The 27,500-nt window shown below is 36.1% G+C and overlaps 1 protein-coding gene across 3 annotated transcripts in view; it reads left to right on the top strand.

Moving 5' to 3' along the window:
- LOC144976757 (uncharacterized) overlaps window positions 1–27,500 on the top strand; it is a 53,108-nt gene that overhangs the window by 4,567 nt on the left and 21,041 nt on the right. For all 3 annotated transcript variants that reach the window (XM_078921154.1, XM_078921153.1, XM_078921155.1), the window contains exons 2-4: window positions 3,604–3,794; window positions 7,644–7,759; window positions 26,346–26,522. In XM_078921154.1, coding sequence (XP_078777280.1) covers window positions 3,604–3,794; window positions 7,644–7,759; window positions 26,346–26,522 — 484 coding nt within the window. The remainder of the gene's footprint in view (window positions 1–3,603; window positions 3,795–7,643; window positions 7,760–26,345; window positions 26,523–27,500) is intronic.

Here is a 27,500-nt window from a genome sequence, read left to right as displayed (position 1 = left end):
AGATGCGTATATACGTCAACGCGTACGTAAGGGATGTGGAACGGACTGTAGTTCTTTATGATTGTAAGATAAAGGGAGTAGAAATGACTCTTATCAAAGATACAAATCAAAGTGAACGACGTTTCGGTCTTTGGTCTTCTTCATGTAAACAAGAAAAGGAAATGTGTTATATTTACTCCCTTAATTTTTACTATATTTTATTGTCGTTGTGTTGTTTTGTATCTTTTATAAGAGTCATTTATACTTCCTTTATTTTACTCTACATTTTATTGACTGTAATAAAACATATTTCCTTTTCCAGTTTACCTGAAGAAGGCCAAAGGCCGAAACGTCGTTTACTTTGGGGTTTTTTTTATCTTTCATAAGAGGCCTTTTTAACTCCCTTTATATTACTATACATTTTATTGACTCATTTAGGCACCTCTAGATTTTGGTATTCTTTGTGATGCTACGATTGATAAGGCTAGTAAAACCAGTATTTTACTTACACGAACTACATCGGTTGTATTACCGTACTGAGTTTAGCACTTGCTGTCATTGTTTACATTCGGACGACTGTCCGAGGGGCGTGCTTACTTTCCCCTCCACTTGGAGTCTGTTCGCGCACTGTTACTGATTTGTAACGGTGGTTAAGGTCGACGAAGTAGTTGTTGTTACAGTGCTGAAAGCGGCAATTAAAGGGGGGATGTTATACTTGTTGGGTCGGTTCAATTCCCATCTGTCAAGTTTTAACGAGGGCAAGTACGCGTGACAGCGAGCAGAATAAGGACGAGAGTGATGTTAGATAGAAAGAATGTGTTGAGGACAAATTGTGAGAAAATTGGGAGTGATTGATAGGAGAAAGATAGGGAAGTGAGAGAAAAAGAAGTCGAGAATAAATAGATGGGAAAAGTGTGTTTGCTTGTGTGCGCTACCTACTCATGCGCATTTATGTCTTTTAAAACAAAAACAAAAGAAAACAACAACAAAAAAGCTTGAGCTTTTATATAGCGCAATATTCACTAAACGTGCTCAAGTCGCTTTATAAGAGGTCCCTGGCCAACGGCAACGTTTAACGTGTAGGACGAGACATGACGCCTGTTAGGCGATATTACAATTTTTTCAGACAGAGACAACACTGTTAACCACCAGGTACTCATTTTACACCAGAGTACGCTGAGAGAATGTGAGTAAAGAGCCTTCTCCAAAGGACTCAACTATGCTCCATTTCTAGAATGTTAAATCAAGCCCATGAATGCGTTCTGTTATCAGACCTTCTAATAAGTACACCTAGGTCCTTAGGTAACAGCCACACACAACATGCAACACATGATGCCTGTCAGGTGCCATAATATTTTTTTCAAAAGATACCATAATGATAACTGGCAGGTACTCATTTTACACCTGATACAAAGAGTATCAGTAAAGAGCGTTTTCTATGGACTCTTCATAAACCAAGGGCGCAATCCAAAGCCCTGCACGTTAGAAGGTGAGTGCCATACTACGAGACCATGAAACAAGCGAAAGGAGAGAGAGAGAGAGTGAGGGGGGGGGGGGGGAGTAAGTGGGTATGCGTGTGAGAGAAGGGCGAGAGAGCACAGAAAATTTAATCTGGAGAGAGAGAGAGAAGGGTAAGGGGGGGCGGGGGGTGAGACGAAAGGGAAGAAAACAATCAGAGACGTAAATAAAATATAGAGGTAAATTAAGAGAGAGAAAGTTACATATGAAGAAATGAGAGAGAGAAGAGAGATTGAGAGAGAGAGAGAGCGAGAGAGAGAGAGAGAGAGAGATTGAGAGAGAGAGAGAGTGATTGGAAAAGATTGAGAGAAGAGAGAGAGAGAGAGAGAGAGGTAGAAATGGAGGAGAGGAGATTGAGGAGATTGAGGGAGATAGGAGAGAGAGAGTATTGAGAGAGAATGAGGGAGATAGGGGGGGAGGGGAGAGAAAGGGGAGATAGAGACAGATAGAGGAGAAATAGAAATTGAGAGAGAGAGAAGAGATTGAGAGAGAGAGAGAGAGAGAGAGAGAGATTGAGAGAGAGAGAGAGCGAGAGAGAGAGATTGAGAAAGATTGAGGGAGATAGAGAGAGAGAGAAATTGAGAGAGAGATTGAGGGAGATAGAGAGAGAGATTGAAAGAGAATGAGGGAGATAGAGAGAGAGAGCGATTGAGAGAGAGATTGAGGGAGATAGAGAGAGAGATAGAGAGAGAGATTGAGGGAGATAGAAATTGAGAGAGAGATTGAGAGAGAGAGAGAGAGAGAGAGAGAGAGAGAGAGAGAGAGAGAGACTCTGCTAGTCTCTTTAATACGCATTCCTTAAGAACATAGATGAAGGGATTTTCTATTTCATGCAGTCCTCGACACCACTATAATTAAATTGTGGTTGTAGTGGTAGTGGTAGTGGTGGTGGTGGTTGTAAGTGGTGGTTGTGATCATAACTTTTAGATGAGGTTTTTGTTTTGGATTTTATAAATTGTTTGGTCTTTCCGCTTTTTTCTTTTCTATTTTTTTTTGTGTGTGTTGTTTTGTTTTGTCTTGATTTCGATTTTTGAATAGCGTCTATGTCTTTATTTTGTTTTTTTTATTTTTTATTTTGGTTAACTTTTGTATGTTTATTTTTAGGGGGCTTTTTTAAAGAGAAAAAGTATATCTTTATATTGTACATTTTCAATGTTTAGCTATGATCGACATGTTACAAGAGATTGCTAAGGTATCAAGTTTCCATCCCTTCTCAGTTTTCTCTTCCTCCCTTCTCTTCTTCTTCTCCTCCTACACCCCTCTTTCACCCTCGAATCTCATTCTACCCGTTCCATCTCTCGGTGGAAGACTTCACCGTCCCAGGTTTGGAATTTTTTTGCCAAGATGAAGGTCATTAAATCGATCGATATTTGAAGGACGAGTTTTCTTGCCAATTTTTAAAAGAATACGCGACACGTAACAGGTTATGCAGAAAATTGAATTTATCGTCCAAAATATGGAACTTCGATATAACTTTTATGTGTTACTGAGGCGATTGAATATTATTTCAGAAAGTTACACAAACAACAACAAACTACAACAAAATCTTTATCACCGATTATTTTAACTTAAAAATCCCTTGTTGTCATCACGTAATAATAATAATAATAATAATAATAATAATAATGATGATGATGATGATGATGATGATGATGATGATGATGATGATGATGATGTAATGATGATGATGATGATGATGATGATGATGATGATGATAATAATAATAATAATAATAATGCTGAAAACTTATATAGCGCTATAACTCCGAGACACCAGGCTCTAAGCACGTAAATGAACAAATAAATATTAACGTTTATATAGCGCATTTCCATAGATTTACCATGCTTAACTAAGTTTTATTTAATCCCCCAGCGGGCCTGATTGAGCCATATCTCCATTTGATATCGTATAAGTCGTCTGTTGGAGTTTCTTTTTTTTTTTTTAAATTCACGCATTCTTATAATATTATCATCCGCCACTACCTATAGCCAGATACTCATTCACACCTGAGTTAAGTTATCACGAAATAGTAAACTTGACGAGATGGATCACTTATGAAAAGTTAAATGATATCTCTCTTAATCATTTACTTTTTATTTCACACAGCTCGTCTGACCGGGCGACGTTACAGAAACAGCAAGAACAACAACTCTGCGAGATTCTCCGGTGCACCCAATCCACCCTCACCATACAGCATTTGGTTGTAACCGTCCTGGTTCTATCCGTGTTCGTGCTCACCAAGTCTTACTATAACCACTGGAGACGAAAACTTGCCAAATGCACCGTCTTTGTCATAGGTTTGTTGGAACGGAATCATTGTTGGTGGTCGTTGTTTTCATTTTTATTATCATTATCATTATTTTTTTTATTGTTGTTGTGTTATTATTATTATTATTATTATTATTATTATTATTATTATAGTATAGTAGTTAGTTAGTAGTAGTAGTAGTAGTAGTAGTGTAGTATAGTAGTAGTAGTAGTAGTAGTGTAGAGTAGTAAGTAGTAGATAGTATAGTAGTAGTAGTAGTAGTTAGTGTAGTAGTAGTAGTAGTAGTAGTATAGTAGTAGTAGTAGTAGTAGTAGTAGTAGTAGTAGTAGTAGTAGTAGTAGTAGTAGTAGTAGTAGTAGTAGTAGTAGTAGTATAGTTAGTAGTAGTAGTAGTAGTAGTAGTAGTAGTAGTAGTAGTAGTAGTAGTAGTAGTAGTAGTAGTAGTTAGTAGTAGTAGTAGTAGTAGTAGTAGTAGTAGTTAGTTGTTGTAGAGCAGCAGTAGTAGTAGTAGTAGTTGTTGTTGTTGTGTAGTAGTAGTAGTAGTAGTAGTAGTAGTAGTAGTAGTTAGTAGTAGTAGTAGTAGTAGTAGTAGTAGTAGTAGTAGTGTAGTAGTAGTAGTAGTAGTAGTAGTAATGTAGTAGTTGTTGTTGTTGTTGTAGTAGTAGATGTTGTTGTTGTTGTATTGTTGTTGTTATTATTGTAAATACTATTACTACTACTACTATTACTACTACTACTACTACTACTACTACTACTACTACTACTACTACTACTACTACTCCCATCCTCCTCCTCCTCCTCATCATCATCATCATCATCATTATCATCGATACCCCCATTATTACCATATCATTGTTACTCCTATCCTTACCAGTATTACTTCAAATCATTAATAATATCGATATTAGCCAGCAGCAATATTCCCAGTAATATCGACAGCCAGCCCTGTCCGTTCCTGCACCAAGTGGTTGTTTGTTTGGGCATAGGAAGTGTTTTATCAGCTAACTCTCTCAACCCCTTGTCTCCTGTCATCGGTGAAAAGCTTTGTTAGGATTACTCATGCTTTTAGCCCCGGGGCGTGGGGTCCTGTTAGTTCAGTGGTAGAGTGTCCACATCACAAGGGGAGGGATTGGTATGGTATCGATTACCAGCACAGTCGAAAACATAATATTTTCAGTCCCACGACCCCCGACCTAGAAGTTATTGGGTAGCTGGGTCTCTTTTAAGTCCTGTTGAAATTACAGTGGCGTGGGGTCCTGTTAGTTCAGTGGTAGAGTAACCACATCACATGGGGAGGGATTGGTATCGATTACCAGTACATTCGAAAACATATTATTTTCAGTCCCACTACCACCAACCTAGAAGTTATTGGGTAGCTGGGTCTCTTCTAGGTCCTGTTGAAATTACCGTGGCGTGGGGTCCTGTTAGTTCAGTGGTAGAGTATCCACCTCACATGGGGAGGGATTGGTATCGATTACCAGTACAATCGGAAACATATTATTTTCAGTCCCACTATCACCAACCTAGAAGTTATTGGGTAGCTGGGTCTCTTTTAGGTCCTGTTGAAATGACAGTGGCGTGGGGTCCTGCTAGTTCAGTGGTAAAGTATCCACCTGACGTGGGGAGGGATGATATGGTATCGATTACCAGTACAGCCGAAAACATAATATTTTCAGTCCCACTACCACCAACCTAGAAGTTATTGGGTAGCTGGGTCTCCTTTAAGTCCTGTTGAAGTTACCGTGTCAGACCACCATGATGTGAGGTGACTATGGCGTTGTTAAGGTCACATTAACAAAGCCATTTTCACATCTCTCATTCGTCTTTTGTGTTTCAGTCATCAAGTATTGTTGAAAAAGGGGAAACCCGAAACGTCCACGTTATCTGTCTTTGTTGAGTTAATTGAAGTCTCATAAAAATAATAATAATAATAATATAATAATAATAATAATAATAATAATAATAATAATAATAATAATAATAATAATAATAATAATAATAATAATAATAATAATAATAAATAATAATAATAATAATAGAACATTATAATACAAAATCTCACCCACTCAATTCTCAATGATTTGTTTTATTAACCAATTAACTGCCGTGGTCTAGAAAGTTGAAAAATTTAGCCAGAAAACTCGTCCTTTTTTTTTTGGAGATTTTTTTTATAATACCACAATATCCACTAAACGTCCTCAAAGTGCTTTACAAGGGGTCCATGACCAACAGCAACACGTAACATGTAGAACGAGACATGACGCCTGTTAGGCAACATTACAATTTTTTCCGACATAAACAACGCTGTTTACGGCCAGGTACTCATTTTACACCTGAGTACAGTGAGAGAATGTGAGTAAAGAGCCTTTTCCAAGGACTCAATAACTATGCGCCGAGCGAGGTTGGAACCCAGGACTTTTCGATCCTAAACGAGTGTCATACTATAAGACCACATTACCGCATAAATAACACTGTTTTGACACGGTGGGGCATATATCACACCAGGTGGATGCGATGAGTCACATAGTACATTATAATGCTAAATCTCACCTACTCAATCGTCAGTGATTTGTTTTATTAACTCACTCAACCCTAACACCGACTATATCCGTAGTATACCCGGGGTTACTTTAACCCCATGCCTATTTATTCCACTTTTTCTGAGAGAACTTAAAGGCGTAGTATCAAAGCTATTGTTCTTACTTTTTACATATTAATGGTAGTTGACTAAAACTATCTATGCACATGTTCATTACATTTTTTTCCAATTTTGAAAAGTAGCAAAAATTTCTAGGATTGAGTGGGTTAACCAGTTAACTGCTGTGCTCTGGAAAAACGTGTTTTTAAAAAATTTGGCCAGAAAACTCTTCCTTCGAATATCGATCGATTAAAAAAAAAAAAAAAGAAAAGAAATGACCATCATCTTGTCAAAAACTCTCAAGCCTGGGATTTATTAAAAGTAACCTACGAGGCACCAGGTTTGAGAGTGTTGGCCAAGATGAGGGTCTTTTAAATCCATCGATATAATTTGAAAGACGAGTTTTCTTGCCGAATTTTTAAATACAAGCTTTTCCAGAGGACGGCAGTTAAGGGGTTAATTGATAGCTGGCTTTTCTCTAACGCTAAAAGCATCAATATTATTGTTATTATTATTATTATTACAGAGCCCTTCTCTCCATATTATTACACATTATCTGTTTGTTGACAAGTGAGAGTGGATGTCAAGAGTTGTTGATATAAAACATGAAAAGCCGTGCAATGGCATAAAATATTTTTCTCAATTTGGCCAAAAATGATTTTGGCTTCATGTAATATCGATGGATCTTTATTATTATTATTATTTTTTTTTTTTTTTTTTCTTTCTTATTATTATTATTATTATTATTATTATTATTATTATTATTATTATTATTATTATTATTATTATTATTATTATTATTATTAATTATTATTATTATTATTATTATTATATTATTATTATTATTATTATTATTATTATTATTATTATTATTATTATTATTATTATTATTATTATTTATTATTATTATTATTATTATTATTTATTATTTATTATTATTATTATTATTATTATTATTATATTATTATTATTATTATTATTATTATTATTATTATTATATTATTATTATTATTATTATTATTATTATTATTATTATTATTATTGTTTCCATCTCCCGCATTTCCATTTCACCTGTTTGACTACTACTATACTACTACTACACTACTACTACTACTACTACTACTACTACTACTATAATATAATAATAATATAATAATAATAATAATAATAATAATAATAATAATAATAATAATAATAATAATGATAATTTTTCTACTCCGTTGTTTTATTTTTGGAACAGGAGCCGGCCCTACGGGTCTAACAGCCGCTTTGATCGCATCCAAGAGCAAACACGTGAAAAGATTGACAGTTTTCGAAGAGCTGGACAGAACATCCCTGCTGGCTAAAGAATATCAGGTATGCAGGTTGTAAGAATCGATGGTGATCTGAATTTTACTCACACATTTTTTTGTGTGGCCTTTTGACCTCTCATGATAGGAAAGAATGTCACTTGATGTGTGATTATGTGCGGCTATGTCGTCTGGTGATAAAACACTCGCTTTCGGATCGGGTGGTCCTGGGTTCGAGCCTTCGGTTTCAATCTTTTCCTCCTCCTCCCCCTCCTCCTCCTCCTCCTCCTCCTCCTCCTCCTACTACTACTACTACTACTACTACTACTACTACTACTACTACTACTACGACTACTACTACTACTACTACTTCTACTACTACTACTACTAATACTACTACTCCTATTACTACTACTACTGCTATACTCCTAATCCCCCTCCTCCTCCTCCTCCTCCTCCTCCTCCTACTACTACTACTACTACTACTACTACTACTACTACTACTACTAATAATAATAATAATAATAATAATAATAATACTCCTACTACTACATACTACTACTACTACTACTACTACTACTACTACTACTACTACTACTACTACTACTACTACTACTACTATACTAACTAACTACTACACTAACTACTAACTACTACTACTAACTACACTATATACTACTACTCCAACATCATCTCTCTCCTCCTCCTACTACTCGACTACTACTACTATCTACTACTACTACTACTACTACTACTACTACTACTACTACTACTACTACTATACTACTACTACTACTACTACCCCCCCCTCCTCTCTCTCTCCTACTACTACTACTACTACTACTACTACTACTCTACTACTACTTACTATAATAATATTAATAATTATAAATATAATGATAATAATAATAATGCAATTACTACTACTACTACTACTACTACTACTACTACTACTACTACTACTACTACTACTACTACTACATACTGCTGCTACTACTACTACTACTACTACTACTACTACTACTACTACTACTACTACTACTACTACTACTATATACTATATACTATATACTACAGCTATCACTTCTCCTCCTACTCCCCTTCCCCCTTCTACTCCTCCTCCTCCTTCATCTACTACTACTACTACTACTACTACTACTACTACTACTACTACTACTACTACTACTACTACTACTACTACTACTACTACTACTACTACTACTACTGCTACGACTACTACTTCTACTACTACTACTACTACTACTACTACTACTACTACTACTACTACTACTACTACTAATAATAATAATAATAATAATAATAATAATAATAAATAATGATAATAAAAATAATACTCCTCCTCCTGCTACTACTACGACTACTACTACTATTACTACTACTACTACTACTACTACTACTACTACTACTACTACTACTACTACTACTACTACTACTACTACTACCCCCCTCCTCCTCCTCCTCCACTACTACTACTACTACTACTACTAATAATAATAATAATAATAATAATAATAAAATAATAATAATAATAATAATAATAATAATAATGCAATTACTACTACTACTACTACTACTACTACTACTACTACTACTACTACTACTACTACTACTACTACTACTGCTGCTACTACTACTACTACTACTACTACTACTACTACTACTACTACTACTACTACTACTACTACTACTATATACTATATACTATATACTACAGCTATCACTTCTCCTCCTACTCCCCTTCCCCTCCTACTCCTCCTCCTCCTCTTCCTCTACTACTACTACTACTACTACTACTACTACTACTACTACTACTACTACTGCTGCTACTACTACTACTACTACTACTACTACTACTACTACTACTACTACTACTACTACTACTACTACTACTATTACTACTGCTACTACTACTACTACTACTAATACTATATACTACTACTACTACTAGTAGTAGGAGTAGTAGTAGTATACTACTACTACTACTACTACTACTACTACTACTACTACTACTACTACTACTACTACTACACTACCACTACTACGACTACTACTACAGCTATCACTTCTCCTCCTACTCCCCTTCCCCCTTCTACTCCTCCTCCTCCTTCATCTACACTACTACTACTACTACTACTACTACTACTACTACTACTACTACTACTACTACTATAGCTACTACTTCTACTCCTCCTCCTCCTCCTCCTCCTCCGTTTCCTCACCTCTGCTCTTTTTTCTCTTCCTCTTCCTCATCATGTCAGCCCCTGTGTAATTCTAGTCTTTGCTTGGAATTTTGGGCGATGTGAATGTAACATTAACCGACTAGTCGTGGAAAGTATTATAATCAGCATTACTAAGTATATCTTTTACACCGGAAAGGTTCGCGTTGCCGGAAACAACACCAGTATGTCTACAGACTAAATGAACTGGATGTCGTTAGTGTCGTAGTATGAAAAAAAAAAAACGTTTTCTCATTTTGAGCATAAACGTCTCACTTTAATTATTTTTTATTTTTTTTTAAAGAAAAAAAGAAACCTGATAATCTATATAGCACAATATCCATTAAATATGCTCAAAGGGTTTTGCCGCAGCAACACTTTAAATTATTTTTTTAATGAGCTTTTATATAGCGCAATATCCACGAAATGTGCTCAAAGCGCTTTACAAGGGGTCTCTGGTCAACAGCAACATTTAACATGTAGAACGGGACATAACGCCTGTTAGGCGATATTACAATTTTCGGACAAAGACAACGCTGTTAACTGCCAGGTACTCATTTTACACCTGAGTACGGTGAGAGTATGTGAGTAAAAAGCCTTTTCCAAGGACTCAACTATACGCCTAGCGCGAGGCTCGAACCCAGGACCTTCCGATCCGAAAGCGAGTGTCAAACCACATAGCCGCACTTAATACGTAGGACAAGACATGAAAGGCAATATTACACAATTTTTTTAAAGACAGGAACAACTCTGTTAACGGCCATTTTCTCATTTTTCACCCCGAGTACCAGGGAATAAGTGATGAATGAGTGAAAGAACCACGGGTCAACCGATTACAAGTTGCAAATAGTAGGAGTCGGCAACTTGCATCCCGGATCAAAATACTTGACCGTCTAGAAATATTTAGTAAATCGCCAGATCTATTTTTGCAAAATATTTCGATGGAATAATCAAAAATTTACATACAATTTATTTTTAAATGCCAAACAATTAAAACCCTTACTATAAAAATCTCTATGTTTTTAAGCAAAAAAACAAACAGAGTCTTGGCTACAAAAAATAATTTCATAGAAATCAAATACACATTTAAACAATAAGGGGGGGGGGGGGGAGGGGGGGGATTTGATTGTTTTTTGTTTTTTTTTTTTTTTTTTTTTTTTTGGGGGGGGGGGTTGTTGTTGTTTTATTAATAGGAATTTTTCCCATTATTCTCCTGGTGGTAAGCTGTGGGGGGGGGGGGGGGGTATTCGAGCTTTATAAGGTAACCTTTTTTTTTTATAGGAAGGGACATAATATTATCATCCTCCACAGAAACTACTTACGCCGCACATACACACACGAGGGCGCATGCGCAATCGTCCCTTCCGACGTTTTGGCAAGTTTGGGATCGTCTTAATCTAATCGATCGATATTTCCTGCCAATAATAATAATATAAGAAAATGAAAAGCGTTTTGTTGTCGCATGGCAGTCTACAGACTCTCAAGTACGTTAATTTGAACCACTCCAGGCTGGTGATCCTAGGGATTATCCCAGCGTATCATCATCATTCTTCCCCACATTTTCATCCGTTTAACATTATGTTACCAAGTTCGGATATGTAAGCTAGTCATAGCAAATTAGAGATAGCAAAAATGAGAGAGGGAGGGGGGGGGGAGATGGAAAAAGAGAGAGAGAGAGAGAGAGAGAGAAAGAGAGAGAGAGAGAGAGAGAGAGAGAGAGATCAGCGAGCTGTCTCACTAGCCACTGAGCCATCCTGTTGGCTCTCTGACACCTTGATATTTCTATTCTATGTTTTCACCAGGCTCTTTCTCCATATCTTAATATTTCTCATCATTATCGATATGAGTGCCTATCACTATCGATATGAGTGCCTGCCTGCTCCACACGTTTTCTGTATCGATATGACATTTCAGTAAAAATCTTGAAATGATCGGTAAAGAGGAAGTTAAAAGTGAGAATGGTCAGAATGTAACATTATAGTTTTTGACAGCTTAAGAAATTGTACTAATTCTCCTTAATAACTGGTTGGGGTCCTTTGACATTCCACGGTTGGCAGGAGGTTACTTGCTATGTCTTCCCTTAGATGTTTTCCGAGTTGCTTTCTGCCTTTGTTTTGGTTTTGTCCTGGTCCTTGCCTGAATCCTCAGCTGAGGGGGAAGCAGTGAAATATAACTATTAGTTTGGGAGATGATATTATTTTTTTCCCTTGTAAATCATCTCTCTGTTATGTATTGTGAGTTATGTATTCTGTTTTGGATTTTTTTTCTTCTGTCACCATATGAGTGGATTCCTCTTAGTGGGATCCTGTGCTTATGTAGGATGAGACTTTTAGGTGACCTCAAACTAAGTACATTGGTGATTCGTTCATGGAATCTACATCTGTTCTTAATTTGAACCAATTCTCCTTTGTTTTACTTTTTCTTCGATTCTTTAAATGTAGTTCTTGATTTTTAAAACTCATATTTCCTTCCTTTTACTGGCGATAATATGACCTGAAGGAGGCAAAATGGCCGAGTGATTAGGGCATTGCACTGTGACCCGGAGGGTCCGGAGTTCGAGCCCCACTTCATGCACTTTCATTTTTTTTTTCTTTGGGCAAGATTATCAACCCCCAATTTGCTCCCACTGGACAACATGAGTGAATCCTTTTGACATCAGACAGCCTGTTTGATGGATTATCTATATTCCTTCATGGAATGCCTAGGGGACGGTATCTAATGATGCCGTAGCGGAAGGGCGTAATTAATTATCTAATATGAGCTAAATGGGTTGCAAGCGCAGTAAAACCCTTAAAAACAAACAAAATGGATTCATACACCCTCAATTAATCATCGTAATGAATGAACTTGGACCTTATACTACCGTCTACAAATTGGATTCAATAGTCTGATGTTACGTCGCCCAGCAATGACGGCCATCGTGGTTCTAAACAACGAAAATCGGTACTTTTTTATTCTTCATGATCGCCAGAACTTTTCATATGTCTTGTGATCAGAATGTGTAAAAGTCAAAACATGATCAGATTCATAATGTTGTTGTTTTTTTTTCCTCTGGATACGCTTTTATGCTACGCCGGAAAAATATTTCATAATGGCGTCCGCCATTGTTCCGATAGTTTAGAGCCAGTTACTATGTTACCATACGTCACTACGAGGGAAGTGACGTTACGACTGTTGAAGCGTTTCCGTTCTTAGCATCTAGACCACCGATATAATACCCAGTTGGAGGTGATGGGTCCAACCTCCTCCTCTTCCTTTTCCTTATTCCCTCCCTCATTTTTCTGCATCATTTTTCATTAACCGCCTTGCTCTGGAAAAACACTTCTTGAGAGTTTTTGACAAGATGAGGGTCATTTAAATCGATCTTTGAAGGACGAGTTTTCTAGCCGATTTAAAAAAAAAAAAGAGTTTTCTGGCCAATTTTAAAAAAACGTTTTCATGCCAAGTTAAAAAAAAAGAGTTTTCTGGCCAATTTGGTTACAAACGAGTTTTCTGGCCAATTTTTTTTAAACGTGTTTTTCAAGAGTACGGCAGTCAACTAGTTAATTCAGTCCCCGCGTCTGTACTTCTGGCCTTTTCTGATAGTTTTGGCTGACTTGAATGCAACACTGAATGGCCGGCTGAACTCAACGGATAGCGAATTATGACTTTTTATCCGATGTGACATGATTGAGTCTACGGTGGATTACTTTCCCATTATTGCGTGAACGCCTGTTATACTTACCGACAGGGCAGAGGAGCGATGATTTGGATCTAATTTCTTGTCGAGGCCCGGATGAAACATTGGAACTATGCGACCAATCGTCTCATCACGGTAACCTATATTGGTGTGAATCTGATCCTTAAAATAGATTTTTAAAAAAATAGATTTTTAACTTATTAAAATATATTATGAGCACAAATAAATGCCTTCATTGAAGTCTCAGGTTTGAGATTTTTTGACAGGGAGAAGGTCAGTTTAATTGATTTATATTTGAAAAAAAGAGTTTTCTGGTATTTTGTTCTTTTTTTATAATAGTGTTTGTTTGTTTGTTTATATTCTTTTATTTTTTGTTTATTTTTCGGGGTTTTTTAGGGGGAGGGGTTTTTTTTTTTTTTTTGTTTTTGTTTTTTTAGGGTAAGACACCATGTTACTGTGCCACCATGATCTCTATATTATTCTATATTACTTAGTTGCTTGATCACGAACTTACTTACTTTACTTACTTAAGCCCTTCACCACCGGCATAGGCCATCGACAAATCTTTTCCATCTTGATCGGATTTGTGCCATCTTCTCTGCTTCTGGTCTCCTCCATGTCAGGCCTTATTCAGTTGTCAGATCCTCCATCAGTGCCTCCTCCCAAGGAAACAGCTGGAGGAGGCCATTGATGGAGCATTTGAAAATGAAAACTTTTTTATTCTATATCATTACTAGCTTGGGTTTTTTTTAAATCTCACTTTTTAAAGGTTTTTCTAGGGGGGGGGGGGGGGGGGGGGGGATGGTATTATTGACTTTTTGTCTTTCTTTTTTTTTTTCTTCTGAATTTAGTATTTCACTTTACTTTTATTTTTGTTTTGATATATTTGGCAATGTTTTTTTTTTAAAATTTGTTTTTGGTTCGTTTTTTTTGTGTTTGTTTGTTTTTATTGATGTTTTTTCTGGGTTTTTAAATTAGTTGTGATTGTTTTGTTGTTTTTTTTTTGTTTTTTTTTTTTTTGTTGTGTTGTTGTTTATTTTTTTTTTTTGTTTTTATTTTTTTTTGTTTGTTTGTTTTGTTGTTGTTGTTGTTTTTTTTTTTTTTTTGGGGGGGGATAGGAATGTAGATTTTTTTCCGATTATCATGATTATCTATTATTACTTATTATTATTGGTGAAGCTGTTATACTTACCGACTAGAGTATGGAGATGATTTATCGATTATTTTTGTAGCGATATAACTATTATTATGCACAATGTCTCATCACTGATACCTATATGACGATCAATTTCCTTAAAATGATTTATAAATAGACGTTGGAATTATTAAAATAATATGAGCAAATGAATGCCTTATTGAAGTCTCTGGTTGAGAGTATTTTGAAGGGCTGAGGCATTAATGTGTTGTATATGAAAAAAATAGTTTATGTATTGTTGTTTTTTTTATGATATGTTTGTTTGTTGTTTTATTCTTTTATTTTGTTGTTTATTTCGGGTTTTTTTAGGGGAGTATGTTTTGTTTGTTGTTGTTTTTAGGTAGACATGTTATGTGCAATGATCTCTATATTATTTATGATGTATTAGTTGCTTGATCAGATATGTATTATTAGCTTACAGCATGGCATCGTATCTTTTATCTTGATGGTTTGTGCATTTTTGTATTGCTTCTCATGTCAGGGTTATTAGTTGTATCTCATAGTGTTAGTATAAGTAGGTAGCCATTGATGTAGCATTTGAAAATGTAATGTATTATATCTATATCATTACTGTTGGTTTTATTTTATCTCATTTTAAAGGTATTGTTTATGTTGTATGTAGTATGTATTGTACTTTTTGTCTTTTTTTATCTTGTTTTGAAATTAGTATTTACTTATTTTATGTTTGTTTTGATATATGTTGGCAATGTTTTTTTTTTAATTTGTTTTTGGTATCGTTTATGTATGTATGTATTGTTTATTTGTATTGATGTATTATTTGTGGTATGTTTTTAATTAGTTGTATGTTTTGTTTTTTGTTGTTGTTTTTAGTTGTTGTTGTATGTTTTTATTTTATTGTTTTTTTTATTTGTGGGGGTTGTATGTTGTTGTTGTTTTTTTGTTTTTGTTTTTGTATTTTTGTAGTTTTTGTATGGTATTTTTTTTGTATTATTATGTATTATTATTATTATGTATTATGTATTATTATTATTATGTATGTATGTATTATGTATGTTATGTATGTATTATTATTATTATTATTATTATGTATTATTATTTATTATTATGTATGTATTATTATTATTATTATTAGTATTTTTATTATTAGTAGTATTATTATGTATTATTATATATCATCATCATCATCATTATTGTATAATGTATGACGTCAATATGTTTACTGTATAAATGCATTATATAAGGATGGTGTGTTTTAATGTAGAGTAGTAGTATGAATGATGGTGTGTGAGATGTGAGTGTTGGATGGAGAAGTGATTATAGGAGCTGAGATTACAGGTATGTTGTATTATGATGATAATCGCATGTATTAGTTTGGATGTGTGTGTGTGTATGTATGTATGTATGTATGTATGTATGTATGTATGTATGTATGTGTGTGTGTGTGTTGTGTGTGTGTATGTATGTATGTATGTATGTATGTATGTATGTATGTATGTATGTATGTATGTATGTATGTATGTATGTATGTATGTATGTATGTATGTTGTATGTTGTATGTGTTGTTGTATGTATGTATGTATGTATGTATGTATGTATGTATGTGATAGGATTCAATAGTCTGATGTCACGTCCGCCCAGCAACGAGCATATTGGTTCTAAACAAATAAATTCAATACTTTTTATTCTTCATGCTGGCTAGAACTTTTTCACATGTCATATGATCAGAATGTATAAAACTCAAAACATGATCAGATTTATAATGTTTTTCTCCTCTGGAAACACTTTTATGCTCGTCGGCGAAGTATTTCATAAGGGCGATGATGGAGATAATGCGTCCGCCATTGTTCCGATAGTTTAGAACCAGTTACTATGCGTCATTTTGAGGGAAGTGACGTCACGACTGTTGAACCCTATTTTATATCTGATAATTTCTACTTTTCAAATAGCGTGTCGGCATCTAGTTCGTCCAGATTTTATTTGCGGGTTGGGGTGGGAGATCATATTTTGGTCCAGATATTAACAAAAAGTAATATGCCAGCTTTAAAAATAATAACAAACAACAAAATACCAAACTCAGAATCAAAACCTTTCTTCGGCCAATAACAAACAAAACAAAAATAATAACCACATAAATACAACACTTGAAAACCAGATAGTCTAGACGGCAGATAAATTTTTGGCACGTCCTTTCTGCTTTTGGTGTTTTTTGTGTTTTTTTGTTTGTTTTTTTTTGTTTTTGTTTTCTTGTTTTTGTTTTTTGTTTTTGTTTTTGTTTTTTTTGTTTTTAATTTTTGTTTTTGTTGTTTTTGTGTGTGTGTGAGAGTGTTTTTTTTTTTTTGTTTGTTTGTTTTTTTTTGGGTTTTTGGGGGGGGAGGTTTGTGTGTGTGTGTGTTTTTTTGTGTGGGTTTTTGTGTGTTTGTGTGTGTTTTATTTTATTCTATTTTTATCTTAGGGGGGGGGGGGGCGGTTTGTGTCTTTTCCTTTCTTTTCGCTTATTTCTTTCTTTCGTCGAATTTTCTGGCTGAGGACGAGTTGTTTTATTTTGTATTTACCTACTATTATTAGTTTTTGTTGTTTATTTGCTCGTTCCTCCGCGTGTTTGTTTGTATGTTTGACATCCTTTCCAACACAAATTCAATTACATTTCAAACATGGCACGACGGATGATGTTGAAAAAAAAATCCGGGCGTAGGGGAAATCCATAGACCGACAATGTCCTTGGGCAATGAAAAACATTCGATCTTAACTCACTCTTTCCTAGAGATTTTTGCTACTTTTCAAAATTGGAAAATAAATGTATTTTAAATGAGTCTGTACATAGATAGTTTTATTCAACTACCATAACATGCAAAAACTAAAAACATTAGCTTTGATACTATGGCTATAAATTTGTCTCAGAAAATGTAATAAATAGTCATGAGGTAAAAGTAAGCCGGATAAACTACGGATATAGTCGGTGTTAGGGTTGAATGAGTTAATAAGTTAACTGTCGTACTCTAGAAAAAATCGTATTTTAAAAATTTGGCCGGAAAACTCGTCCTTCAAATATCGATCGATTTAAATGACCCCTCACCTTGGCAAAAAAAACTTTCAAACCTGGGGCTTCGCGAAGTTCCATGTTTGAGAGTTTTTGCCATGATGAGGGTCATTTAATTCTATCGATATTTGAAGGAAGATTTTTCTGGCCAGATTTTTAAATACGAGTCTTTCCAGGGTACGGCAGTTAACTGGTTAACGAGGAGTATAGGAGTATATGAGTGTGTACGTTTGTGTTTATGTTGTTTTGTTGTTGTGGATGTGTGTATGATGTTGTTTGTTGTAGTATGCATGCGTGTGTGTGTGTTTCAGTGTATGTATGTGTGTATGTGTGTGTATGTTTGTTGTAGTGATGTATGTATGATGATTGTGGTGTGTGTATGTATTGTTGCGTTGATGTATGTATGTATGTATGGTGTGTGTGTGTGGTTCATGTATTATAATGTATGTGATGTATGTATGTATGTATGTATGTATGTATGTATGTATGTATGTATGTATGTATTGTGTTGTTGTGTGTGTATGTATGTTGTTGTTGTATGTGTTGTATGTATGTATTGTGTGTATGTGTGTGTATGTGTGTATATGTATATGTGTGTGTGTTCGTGTTTGTGCCCAGAGAAAATGATAATATCTAGAACAAGCCGATAGAATTTCAAGATCAATTTTGTTTGTAGACATTGGAAGCGATAAACGGGGTCTAGAAGCAGAGGTCTGGTATTTAATGTACACGATAGTGTTATCATTATCAAGTTCAGGTTCTTGTTGCTTTCGTGTTTGCTTTCGTTTTGTCTCGTTTTGTTTTGTTTTATCTGGGGTTTTTTAATCCATTTTTTGTTGGGTTTTTTTGTTTTGTTTTTTGTTGATTTTTTTTCCCTGGTGTTTGTTTTTTTTTAATTGTTTTTGTCGGGTTTGTTTTTGGTTTTTGTTTTTTTGTGCCTTTGTCTTCTTTTTTTTGTTTTGCTTTGTTTTGTTTTCTTTATCTTTTTTTTTTGTGTGTTGTTATTTTTTTAATATACTTTTTATTTCAAATTATCTATTAATTATCTTATTTTGTTGCTGACGTACCTATTTCTGTTGGGGCTTAGCGTGTACATGTATGTGTGTGTGTGTGTGTGTGTGTGTGTGTGTTTTGTGTGTATGTTATGTGTGTGTGTGTGTGTGTGTGTGTATACGAGGATTCAATCATTAATACGTAACTCAAGTTGTAAAAATCTTTGGAAGTTGTCATTTATCATTTTATTTAGTCAGTTTTATCTTTTTCATGTTCAACCTTTTGTGTTATAAAGATGACGAGGGTTTGGAATAGGCTTCAACAGTCGTGACGTCACTTCCCTCGTAGTGACGCATAGTAACTTAGTAACTGGTTCTAAACTATCGGAACAATGGCGACCGTCCTTATGAAATACTTTTCCAACGAGCATAAAATTGTATCCAGAGGAGAAAAACATTCTAAATCTAATCATGTTTTGACTTTTATACACTCTGATCACATGCCATGTGAAAAAAGTTATAACCAGCTTGAAGAATAAAAAGTACCGATTTTATTTGTTTAGAACCAAGGTGCTCGTTGCTGGGCGAACGTGACATCAGACTATTTAATCCTCTCCTCGTTGACTTTGTTCGAGGAACAGTCTGTCGTCCATGAAATATTATAAATCCATTTCTTCTTCGACTTTTTTTGTCAACATGTTCTGCCCTTCCTCTTCCTACTCGAAATTATCATTATTATTTTGATCATCAACAGCAGCATCATCTCATAATCATCACCATCATCATCATCATCATCACCATCATCATCATCATCATCATCATCATCATCATCATCATCATCATCATCATCATCACCATCATCATCATCATCATTATCAGCATCATCAGCTTCTTCATCATCATCATCAATCTTCGTTTTTCTCCATTTCCCCAACTCCTTCCTGTTCCATTTCCTTTATTTTTTTAAGTGAGCCTTTACATCGCGTCACTTTCATTTAATCCTTTACCTTCCTTGTGAAACATAGGGCTTCTTCCACCGTACTCTGTTTATTGTCTTCTTCTTCTTCTTCTTCTTCTTCTTCTTCTTCTTCTTCTTCTTCTTCTTCTTCTTCTTCTTCTTCTTCTTCTTCTTCTTCTTCTTCTTCTTCTTCTTCTCCTCTCCCTATGCCATTCCAGCTAACTTCACCTCTTCCTCACAAGACCCTTTTCTATGTTTTCTTTGGCCTCCCAACCTTGCTTTTCCCTGTGCGGCTATGTGGTCTAGTGGTATGACACTCGCTCTCGGATCAGACGGTCCTGGGTTCGAGCCTCGCTCGGCGCATAGTTGAGTCCTTGGAGAAGGCTCTTTACTCACATTCTCTCTCACCGTACTCATGTGTAAAATGAGTACCTGGTCGTTAACAGCGTTGTCTCTGTCCGAAAAAATTGTAATATCCTCTAACAGGCGTCATGTCTCGTCCTAAATGTTAAATGTTGCTGTTGGCGAGGGGCCCTTGTAAAGCGCTTTGAGCACATTTAGTGGAGATTGCCCAATATAAAAGCTATTTTTTTTTAAAAGAGGGTTCCTGTCCACAGTTTGTTTCGCAATGTCCACTTAATATGGCATCATGTCTCGTCCTAAATGTTAAATGTTGCTGTTGGCCAGGGTCCCCTTTGTAAAGCGCTTTGAGCACATTTAGTGGATGTTGCGCTATATATAAAAGCTCTTTTTTTTAAATAAAAAAAAGAGGGTTCCTGTCCACAGTTTGTTTCGCAATGTCCACTTAATATACTCAGTGCGCTTTATAAGGAATTAAATTTACAAATGTAAGTAACAAACCAGATAACCTCTGTGGTATAATGGTAGCACGTCTGACCGGTAATCAAGTGGTCCTAGGCTCGATCCCCAGCTGAGGCAGATTTATTTTTTGGGATGGTTTTATCTTGTTGTTTTTGTTTGTTTTTGTTGTTGTTGTTGTTTTTTGTTTTCTGACTTTTTGTTGTTGTTTTTTTTGTTTGTTTGATTGGGGTTTTTTGGGGGTTTTTTTTTTTTGTTTTTTTTTTTTTTTTTTTTTTTTTTTTTTTGTTTGTTTTTTATTTTTTTTTTTTTTTTTTTTTTTTTTTTTTTTGGGGGGGGGGGGGGCGTTTATCTACTATGTGTTCCATTTATTTCATACACATTTTTTCGATCTTTATCTAATATTTAAAATTAGGGGACAGCGCAGCTCAGCGGTACGGTCTTTGCTTCCTAGCCGAGAGGTACCGAGTTCGATCACCCCCCGCTGCGCTGTGTAGCCTCAAGCAAGTCGCCTCGTCCTAGCTCAATTTACAGCGCTACACTTCGACTGACGCCTGTGTTATTCCAGTCTTCCCTTGAAATAGACCCTAGAAACCAATTCCCCCTAAGGGGTGAATAAAGGGAAACTTTTTTTTAAATTCATTATCTAACACCATTGCCTACTCCCTTATTTGCCGCGTTGATATTTTTTTAATAAAAAAGGAACTGACTCAAATGTCTTTGTTCTCGTCCTCTCATGTTCTTACTTGACTTGCTGACTTATGCCTCTTGGTTGTCTTCTAGCGAAGCATAGGGCCTCAACAGCACTCTTCCATCTTTTTTTTCTGTCCTTGACACAGACCTTCGCCTCATGCTCACTCCAGGTAAGATTGGAGACGCTTAATCTTGATGAAGGCTTCTCCTCCAAGTCTGTTTTGGACGACCCCGCTTCCTCTTGCCTTGTGGGTTCCGTTCGGGAGCCTGCTTAGTTATATTAGTTCCAGGCCCCCTCTCGTGCTCAATGTCAGTTTATAATGATACAAAGGGAGGGAGATACAAAGTGGAAACGCGTACCCTTGTGAAGAATATAGGCATTGAATCGTCCCAATGATGGTGGTGGTGATGATGATGATGATGATGATGATGTTGATGATGATGATGATGATGATTATGTGATGATGATGGATGATGAATGATGATGATGATGATGATGATGATGATGATGATGGCTGTGGTGGTGGTGGTGATGATGATGGTGATGATGATGATGATGATGATGATGATGATGATGATGATGATGATGATGATGATGATGATGATGATGTTGAGAATGATTTTGAGATGACGATGATTATGATGATGATGATGATGATGATAATGATGATGATGATGATGCTAATGATGTTGAGTAAGATGGTGGTGATCGGATAACCTCTGTGACGTAGTGATCGCTCTTCTGACCAGTTATCAGGAGGTCTGAGGTTCGATCCCCAGTCGAGACAGCCTGATTTTTGGGTGGTTATTTTTCTTGTATCTTATTTGTCTGGCACTGTTTCATACACACATTTTCAGATTCATAAGAAATCTGAAGCTATCAGCAACATTTAGCTTTTAGAAAGAGATATAACCCCTGTAAGGCGCTATTGCAGTTTGGTTTTTCGACAGAGACAGAGATAGGCTTTCCATATACATTAACCAGGGCTTCGCGAAGTCCCAGGTTTGAGAGTTTTTTGTCAAGATGAGAGTCATTTAAATCCATCGATATTTGGAGGACGAGTTTTCTGGCCAAATTTTCAAATATGGGTTTTTCCAGAGTACGGCAGATTACCTCTAACTCTCGATCACTTTTTGAAACAACTCGATGACGAAACCAGATTAGCATCACTGGTCGAGCTATCAAACATCATGGTAAAAAAACTCAAGACAGAGACAATTGGAGAATTTTCACTGCAAGAATAAGAGCAGAGAAACGGCCGAAGCTGCGATATCCGATTACATCGACAGCGGAAGGCTTTAAGTGAAGAATGTCAAGAGATAAAGATGCTATCGGCCAAGTAGCAATTTTATAACCGAACATGATGAGAAAATTCTAGGAAAAAAACCCTTCTCCAAGTACTAAACTTTGCGCTGCTCACCTCACAGCGGGACTCAAACCCGTGATCTACAAGACACAAGCCAAGTGCCACACCACCTGACCACAAGACACAATTTTCAGGAATTGTGTAATAAACTAGTCAGAGGAATTGATTAGAAGAATCAAACTCATAATATGTCCATAGCAACGCAAACGTGATGGTTGCTAATGAAAAAAATTGATTTACCACACATTTCCCAGTGTCAGACAACTCACTGGCGTGCTCCGTCAAAACAATTTTCAAGATGTTGTCCAGAAAACTTTTACAATATAGATCAAAGGACATGTTGATATAGATTTATTTTCTAACAAAAAAAGGGGGATCAGCTTTTCTTTACACCACCATAGAAAAACAAAACAAAATTGAGCTTTTATATACAGCAATATCCACCAACGTGCTCAAAGCGCTTTACAAGGTTGTCCCTTGGCCAACAGCAAGACTTAACATATAGGACGTAACATGACACCTGTTAGGAGATATTACAATATTTTTTTCGGACAGATACAACGCTGTTAACGGCCATGTACTCATTATACACCTGAGTACGGTGAGAGAATGTGGGTAAAAAGCGTTTTCCAAGGACTCAACTATGCGCCGAGCGAGGCTCGAACCCAGGGCCTTCCGATCCGAAAGCGAGTGTCATACCACACACACGGCCACATAGCCGCACAAAAAGAAGAAAGATATAAATTTATCTATGTTAATTTAACTCATGAGATATTAATTTATCATACTAAGTCCTATTGTCACATGAAATTCCGTTTTTCATTGGTGCTTCATTCATTAGGCAACAAATAATTAAATTAATTCCGTCACAAATATTATCCCCGTTTAATTTTTCTATAGTGGCATTTCATTCCATGGTTGAATATATCATTTAATAAAGACTTCTTCAATTGGTTATTAATATTATATCAATGTTAATCAATACAATACACAGTGGAAACATAAGTATGATATGAGAATATCCTGAGTCCAAAATATGGTTTGATGCAAAATTATGTTATGCAAATCTAAAAAAAAAAAATTAAAAAAAAAAAAATCATTGTGAAAACCAGTAGTATAGGCTACGTCTATGTGGTCTTGTGGTATGACACTCGCTTTCGGATCAGAAGGACCTGGGTTCGAGCCTCACTTTGCGCATAATTGAGTCCTTGGAAAAGGCTCTTTACTCACATTCTCTCACCGTACTCAGGTGTAAAAAGAGTACCTGGCCGTTAACACCGTTGTCCTGTTGGGAAAAAATGTAATATCGCTAAAAAGGCGTCATGTCTCGTTTTACGTGTTATATGTTGCTATTCGTCAGGGACCCTTTGTAAAGAGCTTTGAGCACATTTAGTGGATATTGCGCTATATAAAAGCTCACGTTCAGGTAGATAATTATGAACACTGAAACAAAAGCATTCATCTCTCTCACTAGAGAGAGAGAGAGAGAGAGAGAGAGAGAGAGAGAGAGAATATGAACAAACAGAAGAGAGAGAGAGAGAGAGAGAGAGAGAGAGAGAGAGAGAGAGAGAGAGAGAGAGAGAGAGAGGGAGAGAGAGAGAGAGAAGTATGAACAAGCAGAATGAGAGAGAAGATAAATAGCGCTATTGATTCATCCACTGAGAGGGACAAAGGTAGATAATAATGAAAAGTGAAACAAAAGCACCCTCGTCCATCTCTCTCTCACTATAATATGAATACAGTAAGTAATACACCTGAACACGTAGGTAGTCAATATTCATTTATTTCATTCTTCTCCTCTATGTTAACTTCCCATACACCAAAAGTCGCTAACAATGATATGTAATAGTAATCAACGATCTACATTGATTTTACATTCTGGTGTGCGGCTATGTGGTCTTGTGATATGACACTCGCTTTCGGATCGGAAGGTCCTGGGCTCGAGCCTCGCTCGGCGCATTGTTGAGTCCTTGGAGAAGGCTCTTTATTCACATTCTCTCACCGTACTCAGGAGTAAAATGAATACCTGGCCGTTTACAGCGTTGTCTCTGTCCGAACAAAATTATAAAGTCGCCTAAAAGGCGACATGTCCCGTCCTACATGTTAAATGTTGCTATTGGCCAGGGAGCCCTTGTAAAGCGCTTTGAGCACGTTTAATTGATATTGCGCTATTTAAAAGTTCAATTTAGAATTTTGGTGTCTGATAGGGTTAATATGCGACCCATTGTCTCAAAACAGTATTATGTCTGGATAAACCAGGTGTCAAATACGCTCACTCAATCACTCACTCGCTCACTCAGTCATTCCCATGACCAGATGGTCGTCGTCGAGGGGAGACTTGCGGGATGAAGCCTTCACAATCCTATGCCACAAATCTCGGTCATGGGCCTTTCTCTAGCAACTTGTACAACGTCAGTACTCTCCATCTCTTGATGTTATCCGATGTTATCCAGCCACAATTTCCTTTCTCTCCCCCTTCTCCGTTGACCTTCCACCGTAAAATACTTTGCATAACTGTCTTAGGGCTAACCCACATCGGACGATGACCCGGCATTGCCGTCCTCTGCCAAATTCAGGATTAAGACGTCGGGTACGGACAAAAAACGAAGAATAAAGAGAAGACATTGAAAATTGTTCCTGTCCCCGAGAAAGACAAGGTCTCTTGTATGAATGACCTCAGACCTATAGCCCTGACATCTATTGTTATGAAATGTTTCGAACGACTTGTACTGAAAAAGCTTAATCTCCAGTTTGGTCCCCAATCTGACCCTTTACAATTTGCATATCAACCAAATAGAAGTGTTGATGATGCCATTAACCTTTTGTTGAATAATATTTACAGTCATTTAGATAAACCAAAGGCATATTGCAGGGTCAGTTTGTGGTTGAATGGCTGCGCCTGCTGTGGCTGAACAGGCCGATTTGGTAGCTGCAGATCCTCTTGCATTTGCTTCAGGTGAATCCCGCTAAGCCTCTCTTGTTACTGCCAGAAAAAATAATATTCAATCCATTCAATGAAACATGAGAACTTAACAAACAGTATCGTATTTTTACTTAAAGTTTAATTTCATTTTAAATCATCGAAACCAGACCGACATAATACCGTTTTGAGGCGATGGATTACATATAGACAGGCCTGCCAATTTGAAAATATAAAAATTCCAGGAAATAAAAATTTGTAGTTACTACGATAAGCTTTAAAAATTAACAATTTATCCTATCATTAACTAAATAAATAACACTTCAAAATCATTAAAATGTTTTAGTGTGGCATCAATTTCATTATTAATAAGTTTTAATGACTTAGAAATGCTCTGGGAGTTTTGAAATAGGAGCCAAAATTTTGTAATTCTACTTAGTCATTATTCCGTACTAGAAAGAAAATCTGCATATACCTACTCCGACAAAAAGCTTATTTCAAAGTTGAAATGATCAGAAATAATATAAAACTGAGTTCGGTCCTCAAAAAAATCCCCATCCTCAGATCTAACCCATCATTACTGGGTGACCGGGGGGGGGGGGGGGGGTTCAGAGAAAAAACATTCCGCTTCACCCGGGATCGATCTAGGTCTCTTTGCTTGTGAATCGAGTGCTTTACCAACTGAACAATTGGGACACCCAATTTTGAGAGGATGGGGCATTATTTTTTCTTTTTATATTTCAATTTTTTTTTAATTTCAAAAAGCTTTGTATCGTATTTTTCAATTCCCAACAGGTAGCCTTCAGTCAAAAGACGAGAGAATTTTTAATCAGCTTTGGTGTGGATTTTGACAGTTTGGAGGGTGTTCTCCAGGACAATATCTTCCATATCAGAGTTGGTGTTTACTTGGAACATGTTTTGAATATGTTGAATAAAACACCAGCGGCGCTCACTGTCAAGTACGGAACAAAGGTAAGTGTGGTTGTATTAGTGGTGGCGACGGTGGTGGTGGTGGTGGTGGTGGTGGTGGTGGTGGTTGTTGTTGTAGTAGTAGTAGTAGTAGTAGTAGTAGTAGTAGTAGTAGTAGTAGTAGTAGTAGTAGTAGTAGTAGTAGTAGTAGTATAGTAGTAGTATAATGTAGTAGTAGTAGTAGTAGTAGTAGTAGTAGTAGTAGTAGTATGTAGTAGTAGTAGTAGTAGTAGTAGTAGTAGTAGTAGTAGTAGTAGTAGTAGTAAGAGGAAGAGAAGGATGAGGACGGGAAGACGCCGGTTGATTTTAGTACATAGTAGTGCTGGTGTTGGTGTTGATAGTAGTATAGCAGTAGTAATAAAAGTGGTAGTAGCAGTAGTAGTAGTAGTAGTAGTAGTAGTAGTAGTAGTAGTAGTAGTAGTAGTAGTAGTAGTGGATAGTAGTGTAGTATTGTAGTAGTAGGTAGTATTAGTAGTAGTGGTAGTAAGTAGTAGTAGTGTAGGTAGTGTAGTGTAGTGTGTAGTAGTATAGTAGTGTAGTAGTAGTAGTAGTAGTGGTAATAGTAGTGGTAGTATTAGTAGTAGTGGTAGTATTAGTAGTAGTGGTAGTAATACTAGTAGTAGCAGTAGTAGTAGTAGTAGTAGTAGTAGTAGTAGTAGTAGTAGTAGTAGTAGTAGTAGTAGTAGTAGTAGTAGTAGTAGTAGTAGCAGTTGTTTATTTTTTGTGTTATTACTGTCATTGTTGTTATTGTTGATGCAGTTGTTGATTTTGCCTTGGGAATCGTCGTGGGTCTGTTATCAAACATAGAGAAAAATCAACAAAATTTAGAGTTATTTCGACCAATTGATATATTTGGTTTAATCGATTTCTGTTTTATCGATTAACGTTTATCAATATCGTCAGCAGTGGAATGGTTCGTCTTGTTACAGATTCAAACAATCACAATTGTGATCTGAAACCAACTTGATGAAAAAAGATAGC

Source organism: Berghia stephanieae, chromosome 7, assembly GCF_034508935.2.
Source record: "Berghia stephanieae isolate SIO BIC M18660-M18661 chromosome 7, UCSD_Bste_1.3, whole genome shotgun sequence".
NCBI classification, from domain to species: Eukaryota; Metazoa; Mollusca; class Gastropoda; order Nudibranchia; family Aeolidiidae; genus Berghia; species Berghia stephanieae.
Note: the sequence above shows the minus strand (reverse complement) of the source record. Positions and strands in the feature narration are given on the sequence as shown.